The sequence below is a fragment of the Neolamprologus brichardi genome, chromosome 9 (assembly GCF_056152115.1).
Source record: "Neolamprologus brichardi isolate AB-2024 chromosome 9, ASM5615211v1, whole genome shotgun sequence".
Classification (NCBI taxonomy): Eukaryota; Metazoa; Chordata; class Actinopteri; order Cichliformes; family Cichlidae; genus Neolamprologus; species Neolamprologus brichardi.
Window position 1 is genome coordinate 22,193,708 of NC_142112.1, and position 25,247 is coordinate 22,218,954.

Consider the following 25,247-nt stretch of genomic DNA (forward strand, 5'->3'; position numbering starts at 1 on the left):
GTATGGCTGTCGGCAGGAAATGCACCCACGCGCCCCATGACCCTCCTTCAAGGCCTTCTGCTGCCCACTCTCATGCCAACTCAAAGACGGACATGGCTGTGAAGAAACATTAGTGTGCTGTTGTTTTAACCTTCTGGGAGCAGTCTTCTTCTGTCACATGATTTATTGTGGCATGTAGTTTGCATCCTTGCTAGCCCACGCGGTACAGAGGCTGTTGTGTGTTTCATGCATATTTTTGCCTCTACCAACAAAGTGTTAAGCATCACTGTCATACAGTACTAGAGGCATGTTTGAATTGCTTTAAGACAGAAATGTAGAAAATGGCTAATATTAAGCGAGAATTTATGAGAAGAGAGAACTCAGATTTAAATAATCCAGAGAAATTCCCAGATTCCTACCCTGCTGCAATTCATTACCTGCTGTGTAGCAATATTTAATCATATGTGAAAACAATAGGTTCTATGATATCACTCACAATGTATTTATTCAGACTTTATTACTTTGTAGTTGCTGTAGAAATGTCTCTAGTGTTTATATTTAGTATTTAGGGGAGGGTGTTGCAAATTAAGGTATTGGCTAAGAACATTATGCAAGAGTGTCTGGAGGAAGGCAGGCGTTGGCACTAGAGTGTTTGCTCTGTTTTTGTTTGCCCTACTTGTGCAGTTCATGGCCTTTCTTCATGCAGACTGGACTTACACAACCGTGTTGCATTTTTGAACAGCTCTGCTTCATGCAGTGATAGATGAGATCTCCTTAATCTATTTTCAGATCGTGCTGTGTTAAGGCGTGCGAAGGAAAACTTTCTTCTCAACATGATCATGTGTTCCCGGGATATGGGTTTGCTACATCCAGACTTGCCGGTTCACTGTAGATTTGTTAGGAAGTGTAGTTTGAGACATATACATTATAGTTATAGATGAGCAAGGATGCAAAAAACCCAACACGATACAAAGTAAACATTTACGTTATAGATCCTGTTGCTACCCATTGAACAATTCATGTGCCGTGTGTGTGACCCTACACGTTGACGTGTGTGTGTGTGTGTGTAGTGTAGATAATGTTTATTTAAGCTGAGGTGAGACACCTTGAGAAGAGTCTCTTGCGTCTTATCTTGACATCAACTTCACAGCAGAATTCCCTTTTTAAGAGCTCCCGGTGATTTGATGGCCTAATTGACACCACCTTGTGTGTAATGGCTGACCTGGGGCTGTATTCTTTCAATTAAGTACTGCTCCTCCTTCACATCCGCCCGTCTCTGCAGGCACATGCTTTTATCCTGCTTTTTATCAGCCACAGCGATGGTGAGCGTCTGTGGGAATGATCCATGTACCCGGCACATGGCGTCCTAATCGTTCCTCTTCAGACACAACTAGTACATGTGTCGGCTGTCATGGGGATGTTAGCATCAGCAGTCGTTGGAGTTTTTAGATAAACTGCGCCTTCACTGAGTCGCCTGGCATTATCTGTGAGATCATAGAGGTAACAGTGCATTAGGATGTTACGGAGAATAACCAGACATGGCGAGATTTCCTTTTTTGTTAGGGAGTTGTGGAAGTACTGCGTATTGTAGAATTTGCCATGATTTGTGCCAACATTTTTGTGCTGTATAAGCATTCTTGCTGGAGCACACTAATCACATCTCAGGCACAGTAGGCACAAATAGAACATCCCTAATGATAATGAGCTAACGAGCTTATTGGTAATTAAACTACAATAAGACAAACAAACAATAGAATTCAGCAGAATATACATCTTTCTCTGTATCCGTTTGTGGAGTTTATATGCTTAAAACTGGATATCCTGACCATTAACCAGTGAGAGAAAAATGACCCAGTCCATCGTGAACAAACTTCTGAACTGTCTTTTTTTTAATCCTCCAGGCTCTGGATGGCTTCTTCTTTGTGGTGAACATGGAGGGTAACATTGTGTTCGTGTCAGAGAACGTGACCCAGTACCTGCGCTACAACCAGGAGGAGCTGATGAACACCAGTGTCTACAGTGTGCTGCATGTCGGGGATCATGCTGAGTTCATCAAGAACCTGCTGCCTAAATCCCTCGGTTGGTTCAGAGATTGTTTTTTTTTCTTCCTTTTTTTTTTTCTTGCTGTCAGTTTCTGTCTCACTGTGTCTGTTTTATTCCATGTCCCTCGCTTTTCCTGACTCTGCATGTATGTCCTTTGTGCTGTGCTTCCACTGCCTCTTAACACCCTCGCCTCTCTCGTTCTCCCTATTCAAACAGGTATGTTGTAGGTGGCTGTTGTTGCAGTGATGTCAGATTAATTAAAACATTTAAACGGTCACGGTCAGAAAGCATTTGATTCAGCTGTTTAACAGAGACTTTTAGGATGCTGCAAAAACCTATAGGTTCTTCATTTTATCCTTTTGCTGACGCTCAGCCCAAACATTTGCTCGCACTCTTCCTCCCTCCCTTTTCAGCTAATTAACTTCCTTTTTTTGGCTTCTCTCCCCTGTCAGCAGCATCGTGCGCCTCCTATATTTCCATTTCATGTCCTTCCTTCTCCTTCTCTTCACTTATTTGTGTCATTCTCTCTTTCTCTGCCACGAACGCTCACCAAGTTCCTATTTTCATGTTCTCACTTTCCCATTTTTTAGCCCACACACAGAAAACATTTCGTTTATTCTCACCTTACTCCATTTATTCTGTCACGTAAGATAGAATTTACTTTCATAGCCGCAGCCATTTAACATCCTGCCTCTGCATGACTTCCGCACGAGAGGTGATTTTTGATCTGTGCCGTTGGAGCTCATCAGGAGCTCGAAGTTCTCCTCTCCTTCTTTCGTGGCGCTTCGGATTGAGGTCTGAGTACCCAGCCCATCTGGGTGGGAGAGCAGCGCAGAGCGAAGCACCCTGGAAACGATCAGTGGGCTGTGTCCCAGATACTGGGAGATTATCAATGCACTGAATGAGATCACAAACCAGATGGAGTGTGATGGGAGTTTGTTAGAGTGAACAGAGTGGCGTGTGTGACTATACGTTTCTTTCTTTGTGCGCACGTACACGCACGGCCGCTTACACATGTGTGTGCCCTTTCTGGTGTGTTTGCTCGCGCCTGTGTAAGTGTTGGAGAGAAGAAGAAAGATTGGCAATGATGTTTTACAGGACATGCATATGGAGGCCTGGCTGTGATGCATAGCTGTGGATAGATGGCGCAGGGCTCAGGGTTCCAACTGCTCATTATGACTGATCTCTACCCAGCAACAACCCTCTCTTTTTTACACTTTTTCTGCCTTCATTCTCTCTGTCTTGCTCTCATTATGTCTTTCACTTGCAGCGTGGTAGCCTCTCTTGGCTCGCTCGTTGCAGCTCCCATTCTCCGCGTTCTGTTGTTCAGTTTTTGCTGCAGTACAATTTGCTTAAAAAAAAACCTCCTGTTCCCTTTCCTCCCCCTCGATTTAGTAAATGGTGTCCCGTGGTCCAGCGAGGGTCCAAGAAGGAACAGTCACACTTTCAACTGCCGAATGCTGGTCAATCCACACGGCGAGAGCCAGGAAGAGCCGCACGAGCACGAGCCGCAGCAGCAGAAATATGAGACCATGCAGTGTTTTGCCGTTTCGGAGCCCAAGTCCATCAAGGAGGAAGGAGACGGTATGCAAGGAGGGAAAAAGGGAGACTAAAGTGGCACCCTATGAAACACACTTAAGCATTTCCTACTAGGCACAATTGCGTGAATGTTATAGTTTGCTTTGAATAAGTCTAAACCATTTGCAGTAACCTTGTTAAATAGTTTTATAGTATGATTAGGTTCCAAGAGCGAGAAAATAATATAGCCTGAAGTACAAAGGTGTTTGAATCATCTGTGGAAGCATTTTAACATTCAGCAACCTGACCCTTTTAGAAATTGCACACACTTATGTCAGCACGTTAAAACACTTGACAAAGGACTGAAAGACCTCTTCAGAAAGCAATTCAATTAAAACTGACATTTTGCTTCGGAGCGTTCAATTAAAAAGCAAACAAAAGCAAGGATTTGTCTACTTGTATAACATTAGACTGAATTCTGCCCTCTTCAGTGGAGAGCTGAGTCGAGGTGAGCGGGATCAGACTTTTTTTTTAAGTAGTGTAACGATACCATCGACAAAACCTGGAGAAAGAAAATAAGAAAGCGTGCTTGTCTTTAAGAAACACTGGTTGCCACCCAATGTAAAATCATTTAAAGTAATAATCAGCTGCTAGTCATTCATAGGGCGTTGATTGTTGACCATTATCTGTCTTATAACTGGATTTGTATAGCCAAATGATGAAGAGCAGTGCTGCTGCCACTCAACTTACACCCATGAAAAGTTAAGTGACACAAGGGAGACGGGAGGTTGGGCAGCTGTCATTAAAGCTCATCTATAATTCATGTACATCCCTTCCAAACCTGGGCTTATAACTCCAAGGGAACCATGTGCTTTAACCATGTAATGCAACAGCAAAAGAAGTCATTCAGTACCTTTCACAACAGCTTGAACACAACAACAGAATACAAACAAACTCGACACATTTGGGAGCATTTGTGTGTAAAGAAAGAAGAGGAATTTGTGTTAGCTGCTTGTATAAACATCTGCTTGCCTTTCCAGGGAAACGATTTTAAATTGTATGTTGTTTCTGCTCTGCTTTCGGAGTTCAGTCACTGAGAGGTCACAGGGCTATTCCAGTGGTATTCAAAGCTTTAGATGGTAGCATGAGATGCTGAAGAGTGTAAAATTCCATTACAAACGACCTTTAGCCAAAATATTTCAGGACTTATGATTGTACAGTGGCCTAAATCCCTTTTGTTCAAAGGCTATATTGCCAATCTTTAACTCAGCGGCAAATTAAAACAATAAGCAAATGTTTCACTCCAAATCTAGTTAGAGCCTTTTCCCCTGCTCTCTGGCTTGCTTTTTGTGCACCAGCTGTTTGCCAGCCATACTTTGGCAAGTAGGCCAAATAGGACTCGGGCCAGAGGTGTGCCAGTGTTTGTGTGTACTGAAGTGGCAAAGCAAGATGAGTGGTTACCAGTGCAGGAATCTGTCCAGCTATAGAAATGAAACAGGGAGGAAGGGAGGCAATGGAAAGCAAGAAATTAATGTAGATTCACAGATTTGAGGGTCGGACCACCCAAGAGGCTTTTTAATAGGACTGTGTGTGTGTGTGTGTGTGTGTGTGTGTGTGTGTGTGTGTGTGTGTGCGTGTGTGTGTGTGCGCGTGTGTGTGTGTGCGTGTGCGTGTGTGTGCGTGTGTGTGTGTTAGTTCTGGCATGCATTCATTTACAAGAAACGTGTATGGGAGTGTGGGTATTACTGGCACCAAAAAGTTAGATGGCAGACTTTTTGGGGTCACCCCAGTCCTGGACTTGGCAGTGTCATATTTGCCATCAGTCAGTCAGCTCTTCACACACACACACAGACTTTAATGTTGAGCCAGGAGAGGTGTCATCAGTGTTAGATGTTCCTGCAGGTGAGAGTAGCCAGAGATGGGCATTCAAGCTCGCTTACACACGTACACACACACACAGAGACACACACGCCTTCAAAGGTCACACTTCATCATTTCCCTTGCCAGCGATAGCTGCTCCTCCTCATGAAAGGAGCGGAGCCCTGATCCCTATGCTCATTAATAACTGTATTAATTATGCTGCCTGGGAATAACATGCATTTCATTTTCTTTCCCTCCCTCTGTCTCTATCATTTACACCCCATCCCTCCCCTCTCTCCCATCCTTTTCACCTCTTCTGTTTATCTCCCTGGTTTTTTTTTTGTTTGTTTGTTATATACTCCATCTCCTATTTTCTTTCCTGTGCTATTCTGTTTTCTCTTTCTGAGTTTTTAATTATTATTACTTTATTTATTTATTTATTTTTTTAGACTTTCAGTCGTGCCTGATTTGTGTAGCTCGCAGAGTGCCAACGAAGGAAAGACCCATGCTTCCCACGCACGAGAGCTTCACTACACGTCAGGACCTACAAGGTACACGAACAAGTCAGCCGGCAGTGAACTACAAACCGCTGTTCACAGAAAACTTTGCTCTTGATTTTTTTTATTGCATCTTTGTTTTAGCATAGCATCTTTCCATATGTGGCTCTTCAAATAAAACTTGGCCCTGCATCAAAAGAATGGTGTAATGATTCTAGTAAGGCAAAGTTCCAGCAGTACCTTATTTGATGTCAACAGCTTGTAAATCACTTTGCACTACAGTTAGGGATTCAAAGAATATTATATCCTTGGTAAAGATCCTTAGGATTGAACAACTTAGTAGACCCAGCTTCCTACCACAGGCTGCTCTCTGGGAGGTAAAGTACCTGCCTAAACGCTGGCACATAGACACAGACAGCTGTCTGTGTTTCACCTGGTCTTTGATGTACCCGTACCACTTGTGTGGCACAGACACACACACACACTTAGTCACTCATGTATAGTAATTTACTGTGGTTTCCCACACAGACCTCAGTAGCCATGCATCTAGGCAGGGCTATTATTTCTTTGCCTCTTTATTTGGACTGCACAATTTTAAATAATTGCCGTGATTTGTTTTATTCTAGATTGACAGCATTATTTTTCTCTCATATTTTGCTGAAAGTACTGCCTCTACATTCTTGTTATGCCTACAAGAGCTTCTTGGACATGGTGCAGAGCTGTGAATAGTTCTATTATGGATGTTAGTTTGACAAGTCTTTAGTCAGTCCCTATGGCTGTCATTCAAGCAGCAGTGTGCTTGTCACCCTTTCAAATGCATCATGCTTTCATTTAAATTGCATTCCAGTGAGGGACAACTGTTACACTGCTGTGACTGTGTTTACACACGCAGCATGAGAGTACTTGTTGGGCTCTAAACATAGTTGAGGTTGAGCTGCCCTGAACTCATTACCTGCTGTAATGAGTGTCTAAATGGTGGTCTTTTTAAATTTATACTGACAGCACTTGTAATTGTATTTCCATGTCTAATCCTATATAGTCAGGACCTTCTATTCGGTTTACTAGCACAGAAGCTATTTCTAGCGTTGGGTAAGCTGTAATTAGAATGTAAACAAAGATTTATAATGTATTCTTTAAGTAATATTAAACCACTGAGATCCTGGCCGATTCAACAGAAGAGACATTTATTTTTAATGTCGACATTAAATCTTTACATTTGTGTATGTCAACCGAAATGCTTTCCTTTATGACTAAGATCTCTCTAATCCCATACTGTGTGCTTAGGTAAGATAACATCCCTAGATACCAGTCTGCTGCGAGCATCCATGAAGCCGGGCTGGGAAGATCTTGTGAGGCGCTGCATCCAAAGGTTCCACCTACAGAATGACGGAGAGATGTCTTTTGCAAAGAGACACCAGCAGGAAGGTAATTCCATTAACTATGAGGACAACTATGAGTGTTTAATTTTTTGCACTGGATATTAGAGTCATTGTGCATGGTTGCATTAGCATGAAACAGTTGTTTAAAGAGGGGCTGCAGCCACATTAAGGAAATGGTCAAATGAAAAGTGTTATTTTGCCATCAATAAAATTGTACATGTGTGCCTAGTGCTCCGACACGGCCAGGCGTTCAGCCCCATCTATCGGTTTTCCCTCTCTGACGGAACTATCGTCTCAGCCCACACCAAGAGCAAACTGGTACGCTCGTCTGCCACCAACGAACCTCAGCTCTACATGTCCCTGCACATCCTACAGAGGTATGTCCTACCTGCTCCACGTGAGTCAAAAAGACTGACATAAACCCGAGGCATCAACTTGCTAGCATGTTTTGTCCTGTGAGTTCCCTGCAGCACTGCCTGTTGGCTTTATGGAAATTGTGAGGATGGCACGGTTTTCAGAATATGTGCTTGGTCAAAGTGGTCAAGTGTTCTTGGTCAAAATCAGACAGCGATATGTTACACCCCCCCAAAGAGAAACAAAACCAGAAAAAAACCCCAAAACAAACAAACATATTTTCTCACTTCCTCCTCATGGTAAATTCATGTAGTTGTATTCATACTTTGTCTCATTGTTGGCAAACAGAAGAGTTTTATTACACGTCATATCCCATCCTTGGCATGCACATTGACATTTTTCTTGCAGTATAGTTTATACTGTATAGATTATTTACCCTTTACACTATTGATTTTCTGTGCATCTCATTGTGCATGCATTCATATGATAGTAAAAAGCGTATTTGAAGAAATGCAGAAATGTTCCTTTTCAGTTTAAAGCAGCCAGCTTTCTAAGATTTCTAACTCCCATGTACAACTTTTGGTATTGTTTTTTTCTAATGTGTGTGTTTGTGTTTTAAAATCCAGAGAGCAGACTGTATGTGGAATGGGTCAGGACATGGGCCCTGGCAATCAGGCCACAGGGATGGCTCCCAAACCAATGAACTCCTCTACTCCCTCCATGACTCCTCCAACCCCAGGCAGCTTGCCAGGTTCAGGGCCTCAGGGCCAGGACACTACCATCAGCAGCAACAGCACGCCTTTCTCCCCCCCAGGTTCTGCTGGTCCCAGAGAACCAACGGCTATGGGGGGGCATATGCAGGGCTACCGCTTTGGCTGTCCTCAGCCACACAACCACAATGGGAGCATGCAACCACCACAGCAGGGCCCCAACTGGAGGATGAATAGCCCCTCTCGTGCCAGCCCAAGCCCAGCCGGAGGACCCCATCCACCTCAGCAGAACTCTATGCTATCACCCAGGCACCGAGGGAGTCCTGGGGGTGCAAGCAGCCCTCGTGTAGCAGGGGGTCTGCATTCACCCTCACCAGTGGGGATGTGCAGTGGAGGGCCTGGAGGTGCAGGAAGTAGCACGGCTAGCACCCATGCTAACAGCTACACTAGCAGCTCTCTGTCAGCTCTGCAGGCCCTTAGTGAGTGCCATGGTGTAGGACACGGGCATGGACCCCCTCATGCACATACACTAGGGTCTCCAGACCGGAAAATGGGCTCCCCAGCTGGGGTCACACCAGGGTCAGCAGTAAATGCTCATCTGATGTCAAAACTTGGAGGATCCACCAGTGCTATTGGTGGTTCAGGAGACTCATTTGGACCTCATTCAGAGATGAGTCAGGGACACACCCAGGCCCAAACAGAGGGGAACTTAGTGGAGCCCAAGGAGGAGAGGGATGGACCCCTCGAGGGCCATGATGCTCACAGCCGTGGACATGACAACAAGGGCCACACCAAGTTACTGCAACTGCTCACCACCAAGCCAGAACCCCTGGAGACGCCTCTTTCCCCTGGTGCAGGAGTTGAGGGCAAGGACCAGGCTGGGACAGGGGTCCGGGGTGGCAACACTCATGCCACGTCCCTTAAAGAAAAACATAAAATCCTCCACCAACTGCTTCAGAACAGTACATCCCCCGTGGATCTTGCTAAGCTCACCGCAGAGGCTACAGGCAAAGAGATGGGCCAAGACCAACCCCAGGGTTCCGGTAGTGCTGCTTCTGCGGCAGACATTACTCCTAAGCAGGAGCCATTGAGCCCCAAGAAGAAGGACAATGCCCTGCTACGCTACCTACTGGATAAGGATGACACTGTAATGAAGGACAAGGTCCCTAAGCTAGAGCCTGGGGAAGTGAAAGTCGAAGGGGGCAAACACCCGCAGGTCAAGGCGGAGAAACAAGATGCAGGATATGACCGCGCTGAACAGGTCAGTTTAACGGAGTTAATCTTGTTTCCTGTCTTTTTCTTCTTTGAAATGAGTAGGACTAGAGTTACCCCAAAACTAACTTTAACCTCTTTAGCCTGTTGCAAAAAGCAAAAGTTTTCTGCCCTCTATTGCTCCACTTGCCTCTTCTCTCTGTTTTGCATGAATCTGGGTTAGGTAGCAGATGCCACGTCCATGCAGGATGTTACAGCTAAATGTACAAACAGTCAGGGAATGCAGAAGGCAAACAATATTTGTTGCGCATATATACATTCCGAATTACCATCATATACACTGAGCTCATTGTGTATGCTCTTTATTAATGTATATAAACACATCAGGTCCTTTCACTGCCTGTGTGTTGGCAGCTGAGGGAATCTATCCGCCAGCTTCAAACAACTGTGACATTTGGAAGGAGCCCCTGTGGTTCTTCAGCCATTTGATCCTGGTTGCTTTTGGCCAGATTCCTCAGGTTTGGCACCGTGCTCAGGTCAAGACTGGCGCTGAAAGAGAGAAAGGAGTCAGAGGAAGTGAGCGGGCAGAGTGTTGCTGGTGAAACTCAAAATTTCTTTGTAGCTGATGTTCTAGCAAGGCAGAGTGTTTAGAACAACCTGCTGATGCTCTAATGTAGGAAAGAAACCCGGCGTCACCGACACTCACAAGCTTTCATACAGGAAACCTGCGCATGACACGCTCTACTAAACACCTATGCAAGCCTGCAAGTGTCATTCTATCACATACTCTTCACTGCTAAACCGCAGAATTACAACAAATTACATATAATTACATAAATGCCCTTCCTTTTCTTTTCTGTCTCTGTATCATTAGCTTCCTCTTCTTCGACCAGTCACGTAGCCTGGGTTGCATGCATGCCATTTAAATGTCAGTAACACTGAACAGAGGTCACATTTTTTTTGTCAGAATGCATGTTCATTTTTTTTATAAAAAGGTAATCTGTGTGCAAACTGTACTTACTGTGGTTGAGGGATCAGACAGTGCAGATAACCTGGTTTGATTGTCCAATTTGAAATGTCCGCCTACAAAAGAATAACCTGCGTCAGAGTGGGTTTTAAGGGAATTTATAAAAATCAATCTTTTTTTTATTATTATTATTATTTATTTTTTAATATATTTTAGGCTTTGTTTGTTTTTTTTCTCCATTCAGAGAGAGACAGCGGCACCGACTGTCATGCAGCTATGCACGCTCGCAGTGTATGTACAGTATGTGCTCGTGTGCTGGGGTACATAATGTGAAGAAGAGGGAAAGGTGATTGGTTGGATAATACAGTAAGAGCCGCTGTTAAACTGAACAAAGAACGGGAGAGGAGAGAGGTGTAGATACCCCCAGGAGAGGCCAGCCTCGGCAGGCAGAGTGAAAATGATGAGCCATATGCTCCTGCATGTCCTCTCTGCTACCATGGAGATAGAGGGGAGAGGGAGTGGTGTGTTTGCAGAACGTGCAAGAAACAATAAAGAGAATTAGAAATTGAGAGAAATCCAGGTTTTAATGTGTAATGCCAAAGGGTTTTATTTTGTGGAAGTGGCCAGTATACAAGGGAACACAGTTAGACTGTCTTTTAAAAGGATTTCGTTTGCCCTACATTTAAAGTGCAGCTGAAATGAGGGAATTCTGGGGTTTTGCCTTCAGTACTTTAACACACTCACGACTTAATGTGGTGACACATTCCAGTTTAACAGATCTCATTAACTAGAACAAGAGCATTTTGTTAGACGTGCTCTAAGCTGAGGCTTCATTAGAGCCTTTACATGTGTGTGAGTGGGCTTCTGTTCCTTACTGGTGACTTGCTGCTTGGCCATGTGTGAGAGCTGACTGTACTAGTTTGAGTCCACTCATCCTCCTCTCCACTAACCTCACCCACTATTTTCTCGCTGACGCTCCTTCCCTTCCTCTGCCTTTCTCGTCCTCATGATTGTTGAGGGCTGAATTATTGATGGCTGGAGCAGAGCTAAATGAGAAATCAGAGCAGAGCTCTGATGGAGTTAGGAGTATGGCTGAAAACAGGGGTGGTTCAGACTTGTACCAAACTGCCGATCAGATCGACTATTAGTGATTGACGAGGCAGTTACCAGATATTTTCCCTGGCAATGATAATCTTTGATATTAAATCCATAAAAGTGACTCTGCTCTTTAATCCCTAATTTAAGGAAGTCAGTTTGTTATTCCTACATCCGATCTTTAACTTAATTTTTCATGTGCTTGCTCATGACCAAAGCATCTGGCTTTGTCACATGTTCGCTGTGTCACATCTGCCAAATAAGATTAGAAGTTTAGGTGACCAATGAAGTAATAGGCTGTATCTGACTCACTCTCTTACCTGCTTCACTATCTTTACATTTTCTGTTTTCTTAAGACTATCTCTGAAGCTAAAATTGACTTCTTATTGTACCATACATACACCAATAGGCCACACCGTCAAAACCACCTACATTGTTGTGGTGCACCGTGTTCCCCGTTGAGACACGGTACTCACATTATGTCTGAGTGTGTGCTTTTAGGTTTTCAGTTTCAGGCACCAAGAAGTTTAAAGTAGATCTATTTCTTCAAGTTGTTAGGTCCTTCTTTCCAGCATGTTCCACAGATGCTTAGTGTGATTGAGATCTGTGAAATTTGGAGGCCAAGTGAAAACTTTGAACTCACCACTATTGTTCTTAAATCATTCTTGAGGAATTTTTATGATGCAAACATTATCCAGCTGAAAGAAGTCACTCCCATCATGGATTAAGGTGTTTCTGTGGTCTGTAATATTTAGCTAGGTGATATATTTTAAAATGTATCACATCAATGCGGCGTGAATCTAAAGTTTCCCAGTTGAATATTCCCAGAGTATTAACATACCTTCACCAGCTTGCCTTCTGCCTTCTCTTCCCAGGGTTAAAAGCACACAGGTGGTCAGACTAGGCCACATTTCCCAGTAGTGGTGCTTTCAGTAGTGGACATGGGTCAGCATGCAGGTTTCACCGGTTTTTACAGTAACTCTCAGACTAGTTTTCACTTCCTACACACCAGCAAGCCTTTGGTGGCTTCTTTGAGCTATCACATTGTGGCTCTTCACAAAGTGAGTCCAAGTTTTTTTCCGTTGCCTATTTTTCCTGCGTCCACCAATGTAATTTCAAGAACTAGCTGATCAATCGACACCTAATTTTGGATCTAACTGGGGGAGAAAAAAGAAAACTGGTTTAAATTCTGCTTCCAAAAAGCTGGAATTAAGCTAGTCTCAAAAAACTGATTTACTCAAAAAAGTAAATCAGAATGACTGAAATAACTTTTCTGCACCAAATGCAGAAGCAGAAAATCTTCACTTGTACTCCCAGTTAAATGTCAGATGTCTGTGCAAGTGTTGCAATTAATGTTGGAGCCATGTGTTGTCCTGACTTTTATTTTATTTAACACTTGTTTACATTTAGCTAACAAAAGACCAGCATGACTCTGGGGTGACTTTTTCCTTTTTCCTTACTTGACAGTGCCACTTCTGCTTTTCTTGGCCTTTCTCACTTCCCTTTCCTACAAAATTTCATGCGCTAGATCATGTCTTCTGGAGGGCTCCTGTGTCCTTTTGAAGTCCACATCACCATTAGGGCACTGGACGTTTAATGGAAGAGTTGGAGATTACTCGCATGTTACACTCGCAGTGTTGGTCCGTTACTAAATACCAGCTCAGTACTTTGGAAGCGTGCTTTGAAACTGTATGTTAACTAATGTTTCGAATACAACTATTGCAACAGATAACAGAGTTTTTAAGTAGTGCATTTTGTAGTTGCCATTTGAATTTTTTTTCTGCTGGACCTTTTAAAGACTCAGTAAAGAAGTTGTTAGGTCAAACGTCGCGATCTTACTACACTCCCTGAAAATTGCAGTGCTCCTTTCATACAGGCACGCTGGAATAGTTTGCTTGCAGTTTACTTTGATGCCTTTTATGATACATGTGCTGTTTATAACTCACATGTGGCTTCAACTTACAACTAGCCATGTGTCCCACTTCATATATATATTGTGTATTTGTCCTACAAAGGCGGCTAAAATGTTAATCAGCTCTGCAGTGAAAAATGATCCTTTTTGTGGTTTTAAAATCTTTGATTTCTTTCATTATTTTGTTTTAAATGAAATACAGTAAAATGGTGAGAGATGCAGAAAAGGAGGGCTCACATTGCATTACATGCACCAACATGCATTTGAAAGTGGAGTGTAACATGAATTGATAGAAATGGGACCCATTAAGGGTAAAAGCAACTGGAGAAGTGGAGAGAATAGAAAATGGGAGGAGAGAGAATTGAAGAGGAGGAGGAGGAGGAGGAGAGCAAACTGAGAGTGTACAGAAGCATTACATCATTCCTGACCTCATTAGGGCTTTTCTCTCTCCCACCACCACCACCACCCCTCACTCTGTTACTCTCTCTAGCTTTCCTACATATCCTGTCTGCTTCTAGCTGTGATCAGCTATGTGCGGCTGTCTATATTCGGCTGTACTGAGATACTATTTAAATAAAATCTTCCAAGATGTAAAATAAATAAATAAATAAGAAGTGCATTTGGGCATAACCGAGACGAGGCTGCAGTCCTTGAGCCGTCTAGATAATTTGTTCTATCAGGCATATTTGGCAGCCTTCTATCTGTAGCAGCAGTTACATGCCCAACAAATACATGTCATTGTCAAGTACAACATTGAAACAGTGCTGGTGTGCTGCTTTCCTGCTGTACAGTATGTCATGATCAGGGGATTCAGTGATTCTGTGTGTGCTGCACTCTGGTGGACAGTTGCAGCTAGTGCAACTTATTTACTCAAAGTCCCTCAAGCCTGGCTAGAAAGTGCCCGGATCACTTTTGTGGAATTGTAGTTTCTTTTTGGTTGTTGCTTATTAATGCTTTGACAATTGTTGTTTTTTTTTTAAAGGGTGTGGGTTGCCGAGATGTTTTACTGAGCTGCATTATTCGAGAGTTCCTGTTATTGTGTCCTCCGCATCTGTGACAGAAAGATAAATACACACCATGCCAGTGTTGTGAAACGGACACTAAGAAGTTTATTCTTTTGTGGTTCTTCCAGTTCTTTTGTTCAAGATCAGGTCCACAGCATGCCCTTGTGTTTGAGTGTGTGTGGAGAAATGAAACAGAAATTGTATAGAGAGTCCTGCTGTGTATGAATGCAGCTTCAGGCTGCAAAGAGTTGGCTCAGTACAGCTGTTTATAGTAAGGAGGCAGAGAGGAGTTCAAACAGTTGGCATTAGCCTGACTGCTGCTTAAATCTGCTCTACTGTTTTACTTTGGCAGGACAAAGTTTAAGTAGCCACATGTTTTCTGTATTTGTTGTTTTCTTAGTTCAGTGGGAGTAAAATTTTGGATTTAAAAGTAGAGAACTTGTAATAAGCCTCCTGAAAGAACCACTCAGCAAGAGCAAAGTAGAATGAGAATCTGGGAAGCTAAGTCAAAGTGAAGTCTTTTATAAACAAGGCCAATCCCACTGAAAGACCCCTCGTGGAAGTTTGCTCTCAGTAGATGTTCTTAATAATAATTTAGATTTGTGCATTTACAGGTGAATGAGTGAAGGGTTTCTTAATGAGAGCCTTAACAGCAAATTTAATTCACATGTTTTTTCCCACTTGTCTATCTGTCCTCTAGTCATCGGAGCTGGACGACATCCTGAATGACCTGCAGAACGCTCAGCCACAGCTCTTCTGTGAGCCGCGGCCTGTTTCGTTGCCCAGTCCCATGGACAAACAGAACATCATCAATGACATCCTGCAGATGTCTGAGAGTAGTCCTGTCATGGCTGCACAGCCGCAACACCGGGGCCTCGGGCCCGGCATGGGACCCACTAGTGAGTCCCTTTCTTTGTTTGAAAAACAGAAAAAAGTGCACTAACCACATTGTATATTCATAAAATACTCCAATGAGCATGTGGCTTAGCTGCATTTATTCCTGTCTTCAGACTTTGGCGGTGTTCGACCAGGCCAGCCAGGAAGGGGTTTGTCTGTTAGAAGTGTGTCTCTGGACGTGAATATGTCCCCCCAGCAGCCATCATTACAGTACCCCATAAGGACCACAAGCCCATACACTGTTATGCAGCAACAACAGCAGCAAGGCATGGTGGGGAACCATGGCATAATGGGTAACCAGGCTGCTATGGTCAATGCAGGTAGGTGTGATGGTTATGATTTGCAGAAGCTTGTATTTGTCTGAATGTGTGTGATACTGCCTTCACACCTCAGTATATCCTAAAAAAAAATGAATTAAATCCATGTTTAAATGCTTGTTTATGCTCAGATTGCTAGATGAAAATATTCAGTCTGTAAGAGTGGCTTATCTTGCTTGTTACTGTGCAGGTATTTAGCTACCAGAGCTTTCTGTTTTAGTTTTGTAGTCTAATGATAAATCACATTTGAGCAGGCTTTAGCTGCATGAAGGAAACCCTGAAACATTGGCCATCGTGCTCAGAGGCTAAATCTTGAGATCATTGTTTCTCAGATTACATAGCGCTGAATGTGTTTCCTCAGTTTAGATTGACTGTCGGTAATGAATCTCTTTTCAGTTTTTGACAGGTTTTTGTGAAGTGTGATTTCCACCTTTCAATCTCACAACAGCCAAACAAGTAGAGACAGAAATGTATTTTTCTTCTCCTAGATAACTGTGGTAACACTTAGAGCTGCTCCTGAGTACTGAGGAAGGACTTCGTTCCTCTTGTGTGTCTCGCTCACCCTTTAACGTATCATGCCATGACACTGTGACTCACTTCCTGTGACAGGAAACAATCACCCACACTGGCACAAAGTTCTCTGACTGCTACTCCCACATATTAGTCTTTCCTCCTTATGTAGCATCATGGGGGCAGCGGGCATCTACTGAAATCTGTCCTGAGATTTTTCTCATTGGTGTGTGTTCCCCCAGCACTGATGGCTCCAAGTGGTCCACGGCCAGGCATGCAGCAGGAGGGCTGGGTAGGCCCAGCTTCTGCACCTCCTATAGGAGCGCCGGGCCCTGGCCATCAAAATGCCATACAGGGCAGGACAGGACCCAGTGGTACTCCCATGAGGCCCAACAGCCAACCAGGGCCCCGACAGATGATGCAGTCTCCAATTATGCCTAATGGTAAGAGCGCTGTGTACCAAAAAAATACATATTACAATGTTTTAAATGCAGAAAGACCCACACTGCAGGTTTTCAGACTGAGCAATGCAATAAAGCTATTTTCCAGCCCCTAAGAGTGTAACAGATTCTCCAGCATGTCAGTATAGAAACCCAGAACAAAATTACTTGTACTTTGTGGCAATTAGATCTGAGTTGTCAGGTGTGATCCATCTAAAACTCCTTAGCAGATATCTACTTGTCATACTTGTAAAAGCTGCCATCTAGTGGTTAACCACAGTGCAGCACATGGCGTTAACTCAGATCTGCTACCCTGCATGTTCCTTTATTTTAAAGAGTATTCACTCTTGATTCAAGTTTTCAGCTTCCTCATCATGACCCATAAGTACTTCACTGTCTAATATTTAGCTTTTTTTTTCTTTTTTTCCTTCCCTATTTAGCCCAACCAGATATAGACATTGGAATGGTTGGCGACCATTTCTCACAACAACAGGCTCCACCCAACCAGACGGCCCCCTGGCCAGACAGCATGATGCCAATTGATCAGACAGCTTTTGTAAACCAGAGCAGGTAAGCTCATTACCAGCGTAGCTCAGTGGCATAATTTTACACAGTTAACATTTTTATTCTCATCAGACTTCTATATTTTTTAATAGTTTAACTGTTGGTCTAAATGTTTGCTGTGGCATATACAAGACAATGTTTTTAAAATATTTGTTTGTGTCTCCTCTTCGCTCAGGGCTCCACCCCAGGATGATCTGCTGTGCAATACAGGGCTCAGCTCAAGTGATGGCAGCGCAGTGGACGAGGGGGCTCTGATGTCTCAGCTGTACACCGCACTAAAAGACTTTGATGGCCTGGAGGAGCTCGATCGTGCTCTGGGGATCCCTGCTCTGGTAGAACAGGTGGGATTTCCATCCTGCCAAACCTACGTTATAACATTCTTGGTTTTTAAGTGATGTTTTATTATTTTTGTTTGTGGTGCTGCATTTTTTTTTAATAATATACGGCTGCCTGTTTCAGAGCCAATCACTGGAGCCAGACCAGTTCCCCCAGGAGCCCTCGGTGATGTTGGATCAGAAGCCCCCCATGTACACCCAGCAGTTTGGTCCCCCAGCATCACACATGGCACCGAGAGGCTACCCTGGTGGCCCCATGCAAGAGCCAGGTTTCCACCCGATGCCTGGCCAGATGGGTCCACGGCCAGGTTTCCAAATGATGCGAATGCCGGCCCGGCCAGGACTCAGGCCTACTGGAGTCGTCCCCAACCAGCCCAACACACTACGACTGCAGCTCCAGCACCGGCTTCAGTCACAGCAGGTACACATGAATCTAGACTGTCCTGACACTGCTGGAAGTACTCTTGCTCACTGATTCTTGACTCTACTATAACCTCTCTCTTTAGGATCGAACACACGGACAGGAATTGTGTTTTTATCCTTGAGGGTGACATTTTAGCAGCTTCGATGACAACATAGGAACTTTTAAATCTACCAGCCATGCATTAGGCTTCCAGTGGACTTTAGCCTAATTCTAATGTAAAACTATAGATTATGTTGTTTTCAAATCATGATTAACAGTGTCTTCATAAAAATTAGATTATTTAAGGGTTTTAACCTGGCAATTTTTTTCCTACTTTTAATTTACTTTATACTTAATTTTAAAAGTATAAAGTTGAAATTATTTTTTTAAACTATGAATACCACAAATATGTTTAATGCCTCATATTCATAACTTGAAATGCAAATATAAATTGTTGTTTTCTAAATTTGTACACCGGCATGAAACCTTCGAGGTGTGTGACTCCTGTTGTCCACCTGCAGATAGCGTGTACATTTCAATCTGCCTTTGGTGGCTTTTTGGCCATTTCTGATATTCAGTAGTGGTTTCATTGACACACAATGAGTGGCCTCATTGTTTTGACACACACAAACAAAAACATGACTACACTACACACTAACTGTAGAATCCAAACATGCCAAATGTCTCGAAACTTGCTATTTATATCGCTCTCTTTTGCCTTTACTTTCATTTTTTCTCCTTTTCCTTAGCAACCAAATACCACATGTTGCCATAGAAGTGTGTGATTGGTTGATGTGATGTATTTTTCCACCAATAGGAAAGGAGGTGTCTTGTTTTTGTTTTGTGTTAGTGCTTTGAGGGCTTTCCTTGAAAATCCTGTTTGTTTGTTTGTTTGTTTGTTTGTTTGTTTGTTTTTTTAGACACACAGCATCTCCGTCAGCTACAGAGGGTTAAAAAGTGTATCTCTCTGTAAAAACCATTTTCTTCTGTTTTTTCTTCCAGCAGAATCGCCAACCAATGATGACTCAGATGAGCGGTGTGTCAAATGTGAACCTACCTCTTAGAACTAATGCTCCAAACCAGGTACATGCCCACTATCATTACATGAGCCTCCTGCACAGACATGTTGTGACTGTAGGTAGGGTTCATCTCTTTAATAGCTTGCAGTAAATTAAAGGCTATGATGTCAGTGTTGTGTAGACTTGCTTTTTGTAGATGCTGTTAGTGGGGTTTTTGTTTTGTTTTTTATATTCAAACCACCTCTCTTACTTGAAGGGAACCATCAATGCTCAGATGTTGGCACAACGTCAGCGGGAGCTGCTGAGTAATCACCTGAGACAGAGGCAGCAGCAGCAGCAGGTGCAACAGGCCCAGCAGGTCCAGCAGCAAAGGAGCATGGCCATGAGGGCTCAGGGCCTCAACCTGCCTCCCAACATGGCCGCCGGAGGCATGAGTAACCCTCGGAATCCCCAGGCCAACCCCCAGCAGCTCCCCTACCCGCCCAGCTACGGTACCAGTACAGGCCTGGCCTCGTCACCTCCCCCTACCAGCTCCTTCCCCTCTCCTCTCTCCCCCAGCCTGCCCTCTCTTACCCCCAACCTCCACCTGCATGGCACTTCCTCCTCTTCCTCCACTCCCTCCTCCTCCTCACAGATGATGATGGGAAACACAAACATGATGGGCGGACAGTACGGGGCCGTACTCAGCCCCCAAATGCAGCACAGTGCCTTTCAGTTTCCCAACTCAGGTACTGCTCCACCACCCCAGCCAACCACACACCTCACCCTACAACCTGTGTTCGTGTGCGTATGTGTGTGTTGATGTGACCACCTGAGCTGCTTCATGTGCTTTTTGGTAGCTGCTATCATGCAATTTGTAACTTTATATACTGATGACTAGAATAATCAGCTTCCATTGCATCATGCAAATCATACTTAATATTCTCCTCTTTAAAACGGAATAACTTGTGAGTAGTTGTCTGTAAGTGTGGCCATATGTCTTTATTATTTTGTGCACTGTCCAAAAAGGGTGACCTGGCTATTCACTCTTGCGCCACCAGGGGACACTAGAAGCACAATAAAGCATTATTTCATGCTCCACACTGATGCCAGACTCTAAATATTGTGATCAGTAAGGACATGAATCATCTCTGGTACCTGTCAGTCTAACAGCTTGACATGCAGCCTGGGTATGATCTATATAATTTGGTAATCTGGTTTGTTAGAGAACTTTTTATTTATGGCGTGTCGGTGCCTGCAGAGCAATAGTTTGGTCTCTCTCTCCCCTTTCTCCCTCCTGACCTATCTCCCAATCCATTTTCCTTCTAGTTCTCTGCCTTCTATTTGTCACATGCATGAAGGAAATATAAAATCTTGGCTAATAATTCTGGAATGGGCTATTATCACGCGAGGTGCTCGTCAAAGTGTTTTGTCTTTATGTGGCATGTTTGTGTCATTTGCATGGAGTTGACTACACTTCCTTACTCATTGCATTGGTTTATTAACAAGTCTCCGTGGGCTGAGTCGGGCTGACCTCTTTTGATCCACAGGTATGAGCCAACAGGCAGATGGAACATTTGGAGGTCCCGGTACACCACAGAGCCCTCTGCTTTCACCCCGCATGGCCCACACACAGTCCCCAATGATGCAGCAGGGCCAGCAGAGTGCTGCTTTCCAGGGTTCCCCTGACATGAATGGATGGCCGCAGGGTAATATGGGAGTCAACAGGTAAGGATGGCTGAAGCACCTCATTACAGCATCAGTTCATGTTGTCAACTCGAGTTCTATGAATATATGCGTAGCTATTTTTAGGAAGGGGTTGTGAGGAGATTCATGATTATCAACAGCATTGTTGATATCCATAGAAAGTATTGACATCCATTATCCATAGAGTTGTTTTTACCACTTGTTAAAGATGAAAAACATGCCAGATTTCTCTGGCTGACCGAGCAGGTCACACCCCAAAGTGAGTGTTGTCACGTACTTTTCTTTCTGCATTCATATTATTGATTTTGTGTTTACTTACACAACTTTTCTCTTCTCCGCAGTATGTTCTCGCAGCAGCAGGCATCGCCGCAGTTCAGCCAGCCGAATAACAGCAACATGTACAACGGCAATGGCATAAACCTCAACAACGCATCACTGGCCTCCAACATGGCAACCAGCAGCATGGGCCAGATGGCCGGACAAATGAGTGTCACATCCATGGCCTCGGGTCCCTCACCTGGCTTGCCCTCCATGGGGCAAGAACAGGTAAATACTTTCAGGCCAGTCCAGATACATTGGTTCTTTAAATGAGACAACATTAGGAAGCTTTTTTATTTTTTCTAATTGGTTAGAGCAAAAATGGTGAAACTTGAGTGGTTTAGGAAATACCCACTGGTGTTTCTCATCCTTTCACAGTCGGGCATCATCGGGCTTGGCCTGTCCGAATTAGAGGTGTTCAGGGGCTCCTGTAATATCCTCAGGGTATCTCTTTACAGTCGTACTCTGTAGAAATCAGTTCCAGGTTAACTGAATGGACCCCACAAAGTTTTACACAGTAATCAGGGGACCAAGAAATACTAAAAGGCTTTTCTCTCCACTCCTGGCTTCTACTATCAGTGTTTGTCTTATCATACGACCCCGAGTGTTTGGGTACACTTACTGAACCAGCAGGCTAGTGAATAATTTAGTTGTTTACGTAACTCTTCTTGCTGTAGTTCTGCTGCATAACTTGAACTTAGAGGTCAGTGATGTAATTAGCAATGTGCACTTCCAAGCCGGAGCGTTGAGACTGTAGACGGCTAAAGACGAGTATGCCGATCAAAGACCGGCCTCTGTCAGCTGTGGACTCATGAGCTGGTTGGCTTAACATGGAGAGCTTGACTCCTTAAGGCCTCAGATCTGTCAAATCGCCACAGCCTTTACACACATTCAGGAGAGTGACCCTACGTCATTAGGAGAGGTGAAGTCATACTTGCATGTAGATAAGCTACTTCTCCCACTCACTAAATGTGAAAATGTTTTCACTTTGGCAGCACTTAGTTGCTGGTGTTTATCATTGTTTTAATGTTGTCCAAGTTAATCCTTCTTCCTTTGTCTCACTGGTATTGTTAGCTTGGTATATGGAAAGCACTGTTGTTGTCCGCGATGCTTTTAAGCCAATAAAGGGCCATGAATATTTAACCAAGGGGCTGCCATTCGATGTCTGCACTTGAGACTGTTGTAACACACCAGTATACGTGTCACTTGATTTATCTCCCTTGCAGGATTATAGAAAAATATTGGCACTTAGATTATTTCAATTATTTACTGTTTGCCCATTAGTGCAGGCATCTGTGATTTACCGACTTGTTTTTGAGCCAACGATGCACTCCGCTCTGCAAACAAGTTTAGGTTCCTCAAGTTCAAGTTAACCAGTCAGATGTGCTGCTGTTGAATTGCGGATTCAGTAACTGCCTTTCTAGTTGGGACTTACAGTGTGCCGTTTCTCTGCAGAAATACTGTTGACCCCCATGGAGCTACTCACCTGGACCTCAGTGATCAACCTGGCTCAAGAAGCGCGTCGGCCCTTTAATTATTTTTAAAAAAAAAGAGAGAGAGAAGAAAGAAAGAAAACACGTAATCAACCGACTGCCCCTTGACACAGCCAGGCTGTGCCCTGACCCCCGCCCCTTCGCCCCTCCCCAGCTCAAGTTTGCCGTCTGTCCAGCTGGAATCCCACTCAGACACTGGCTGGGGAAGGATCGCGGATATCTGTCCCAACAAGCCTAATCCTCCTGGAGGGAGAGCCTCGTGACGAGCCAGTCAATCTGCCTGTCCACCTGCATTCACCGTAGTGTGACTTACTGTAGGCCTCCTGGTGGGGTACACTGACTTAAGGGGGCAGCAGTGGGTGGATTTTGTTCAGATGAATGTATTCCTCTCAGTGGACAGCGGCCATTTACAATCTCATCTCGAAAGATCACATACACTGATTTCTTCTCTTCTCTACCCCCGGAGCTCCCTTTATTCTCCACCCCCTCCCCCAACCTCTGGATTGTTGGAGAAATTTCCACATAGTTCCGAATGGCAGCAAATACTCCCAAGTTATGTTCACACTTATGGATGGAGCTCAGACACTTAGCCGATTTTGCCTTTTTGCTGTTCTTTATTTTATTGTTTTTGTTATTATAATTATTATTGTTGTTGTTGTTGTTTTTTTTAGATTTTTCCTATTTGTTTGTTTCTGTTTGTATTTTTGTTGTTGTGAAAATTTAAGATGTAGAGTGAAAAATATGGTGTTTAAAAAAAGAGTGAGCGAGAGAAACTGAACGTGGGGGGAAAGAAAACACTGCAGAAGACTGGTTTGAATGGTGAATTCTAAGATTAGATTAATTAAAGAGGTTTATATAGTGTATTAAATTAAGTTTTATTTTCTGTATAGATTCATTTTAATTATTGTAGATTATTCTTTATCTTAGTAGCAAGAAGAAGAATATTTCTAAAATTGTGAAAGAGGCACTTCTTTTTATAATTTTAACAGCAATGGTTGTATTCTTTCTGAGAAGATTCTTCTATTAACCTGAATGGTGGATTTTGCTTTGGTCATGTAGTTTCAGAAGATGTCAAAATCAAATATAGTTTGAAATTAATTACAGAGTTTGTACATAACAATAAGTAAAATCGTTTTCTTTCCTATTTATTTTATTCCTTGGGGCTTAACGTCTCTCAGCCTGGTCCCCAACTGCCTCCTGAAGCAGAGCAGTGTTTTGGGAGGGGGGGGGGGGGGGGGGGGGGTTGTGTGTGTGTGTTTTTTGAGGAAGTGGAGGGAGAACCTTCACCTTCTTAAAGTTCTGGTACAATGCAGACAGGGGTGCGGGCGGGAGGTAGGGAGGGTTGTAAATGGGTGTGCTGTGTATACAGTGTACAGATTATCGCTTGCTTCTCTGCCTTTAGCATAGAACACAACAAAAATAAATAAAAGAAGGAAAAAAATCAATTCAACACAGCCATACAGTAAAAAAAAAAAAAGAAGAAAAAAAAGATAAAGTGTGCTTTCTATGTTGTCTGGAGTGGAAAAATGCTTCATACAAGCTGCTAGGTGCAAACTGTTCTGTGTGTTGTAAACAAGCAATAACAATTACTTGAGAATCTTTTGGTTTGGTTTTTTTTGGTTTGGTTTTTTTTGTAATTTTTGTACAGTTTCCTGGGGAAAAAGGACACGTTTTTCCTCTGCGTTTGGATGCAGTATTAAACACAGTTTTTTATTGCAGTTTGTACCAAGAAAGTCTACATCCACAGACACACACACATACACAGCACACACACACAGCGTTCCTATTAGATTATGCAGCATAGGCTGAGATCTGGAGAGGGAGTTAGTTTGTGGTCCCCATATTGACACATGCCCTCTCTGCCTCCAGCCGTTCTTCTATAGCAGAGGTCAGAGTTAAGACTGCACGCTTCACAAGAGCTGCTCTGACAGACACTTAGCCATATTTTATGACCTCAGGCAGTTAGTTCACCTATAAAGTGTTCAGTAATGACCTGCTTGTTCTTGTGCCCCACCAGACGGGGGGGGTTGGTTTGGCCTTCACAAGATCTAAAGCGAGTCATCTTCTCTAACCTCAGAAGATTTTCCTCAAAAAAAAAAACAAAAAACTTTTTATATCGACTATTTTAACCCAGGACAGACTTTGAGCAAGCCAAATAATCTTCACATTTCAATTGGATTTCTGAATTCTACTCATTTTCTTTTTATTTATTTATTTTTTCTAAGTAACCATTTGATGGTTACCATGGTTTGGCCCACAGGAAAAACAAGAAATTTATGATGATGTCACTCAACAGGGTCTGATGTAAATGTTACATCATAAAACAGGAAGAGAATCACTCTGAATGTATTGTCCATAAAGGCCTAAGGATGTGACTGGTGGTGCATTGAGGTGTGGACAACATGTGCGGTTACACCGTGCTCTTCTCAGTGTTTCTGAAGTTATTCATTGTTGCTTCTTTTTCCTTGTTTTTTCCACTTTTAATTTCTGTATGAAATTTGAAGCTGTAGCAATTCAACTGTGGAACAAAGGAAGCCTGCATTAATGCTTTGGTTGTTCTGCAGCTGCTTTTTTGTTGTTCTTGTTGTTGTCGTAGACCTACAGGAGATCCCACCTTTTTAATAGATGCTGTTTTGATTGTACAAGGAAAAAAAATAAAAGATGCGGCCGTGCAGAATCAGCCTTTTGAGCCATTTTAAAAAAAGGAATCACAGCCCTTTGCAAAATTTCCAAAG

At 43.3% G+C, this 25,247-nt stretch overlaps 1 protein-coding gene across 8 annotated transcripts in view; it reads left to right on the top strand.

Moving 5' to 3' along the window:
- The window catches only part of ncoa2 (nuclear receptor coactivator 2), a 57,588-nt gene extending 33,849 nt beyond the window's left edge, over window positions 1–23,739 (top strand). For 5 of the 8 annotated variants that reach the window (XM_087846121.1, XM_087846118.1, XM_035909476.2 and 2 more), the window contains 17 exons: window positions 1,881–2,058; window positions 3,418–3,606; window positions 5,850–5,951; window positions 7,182–7,322; window positions 7,506–7,653; window positions 8,257–9,601; window positions 15,231–15,429; window positions 15,541–15,747; window positions 16,497–16,697; window positions 17,135–17,264; window positions 17,434–17,599; window positions 17,718–18,014; window positions 18,999–19,079; window positions 19,272–19,743; window positions 20,545–20,722; window positions 21,043–21,247; window positions 22,475–23,739. In XM_087846121.1, coding sequence (XP_087702247.1) covers window positions 1,881–2,058; window positions 3,418–3,606; window positions 5,850–5,951; window positions 7,182–7,322; window positions 7,506–7,653; window positions 8,257–9,601; window positions 15,231–15,429; window positions 15,541–15,747; window positions 16,497–16,697; window positions 17,135–17,264; window positions 17,434–17,599; window positions 17,718–18,014; window positions 18,999–19,079; window positions 19,272–19,743; window positions 20,545–20,722; window positions 21,043–21,247; window positions 22,475–22,486 — 4,251 coding nt within the window. In that variant the 3' untranslated portion in view covers window positions 22,487–23,739. The remainder of the gene's footprint in view (window positions 1–1,880; window positions 2,059–3,417; window positions 3,607–5,849; window positions 5,952–7,181; window positions 7,323–7,505; window positions 7,654–8,256; window positions 9,602–15,230; window positions 15,430–15,540; window positions 15,748–16,496; window positions 16,698–17,134; window positions 17,265–17,433; window positions 17,600–17,717; window positions 18,015–18,998; window positions 19,080–19,271; window positions 19,744–20,544; window positions 20,723–21,042; window positions 21,248–22,474) is intronic. The other 3 variants (XM_087846124.1, XM_087846122.1, XM_087846123.1) reach the window with 3 other exon arrangements.
- The last annotated feature ends 1,508 nt before the right edge of the window (window positions 23,740–25,247 follow it).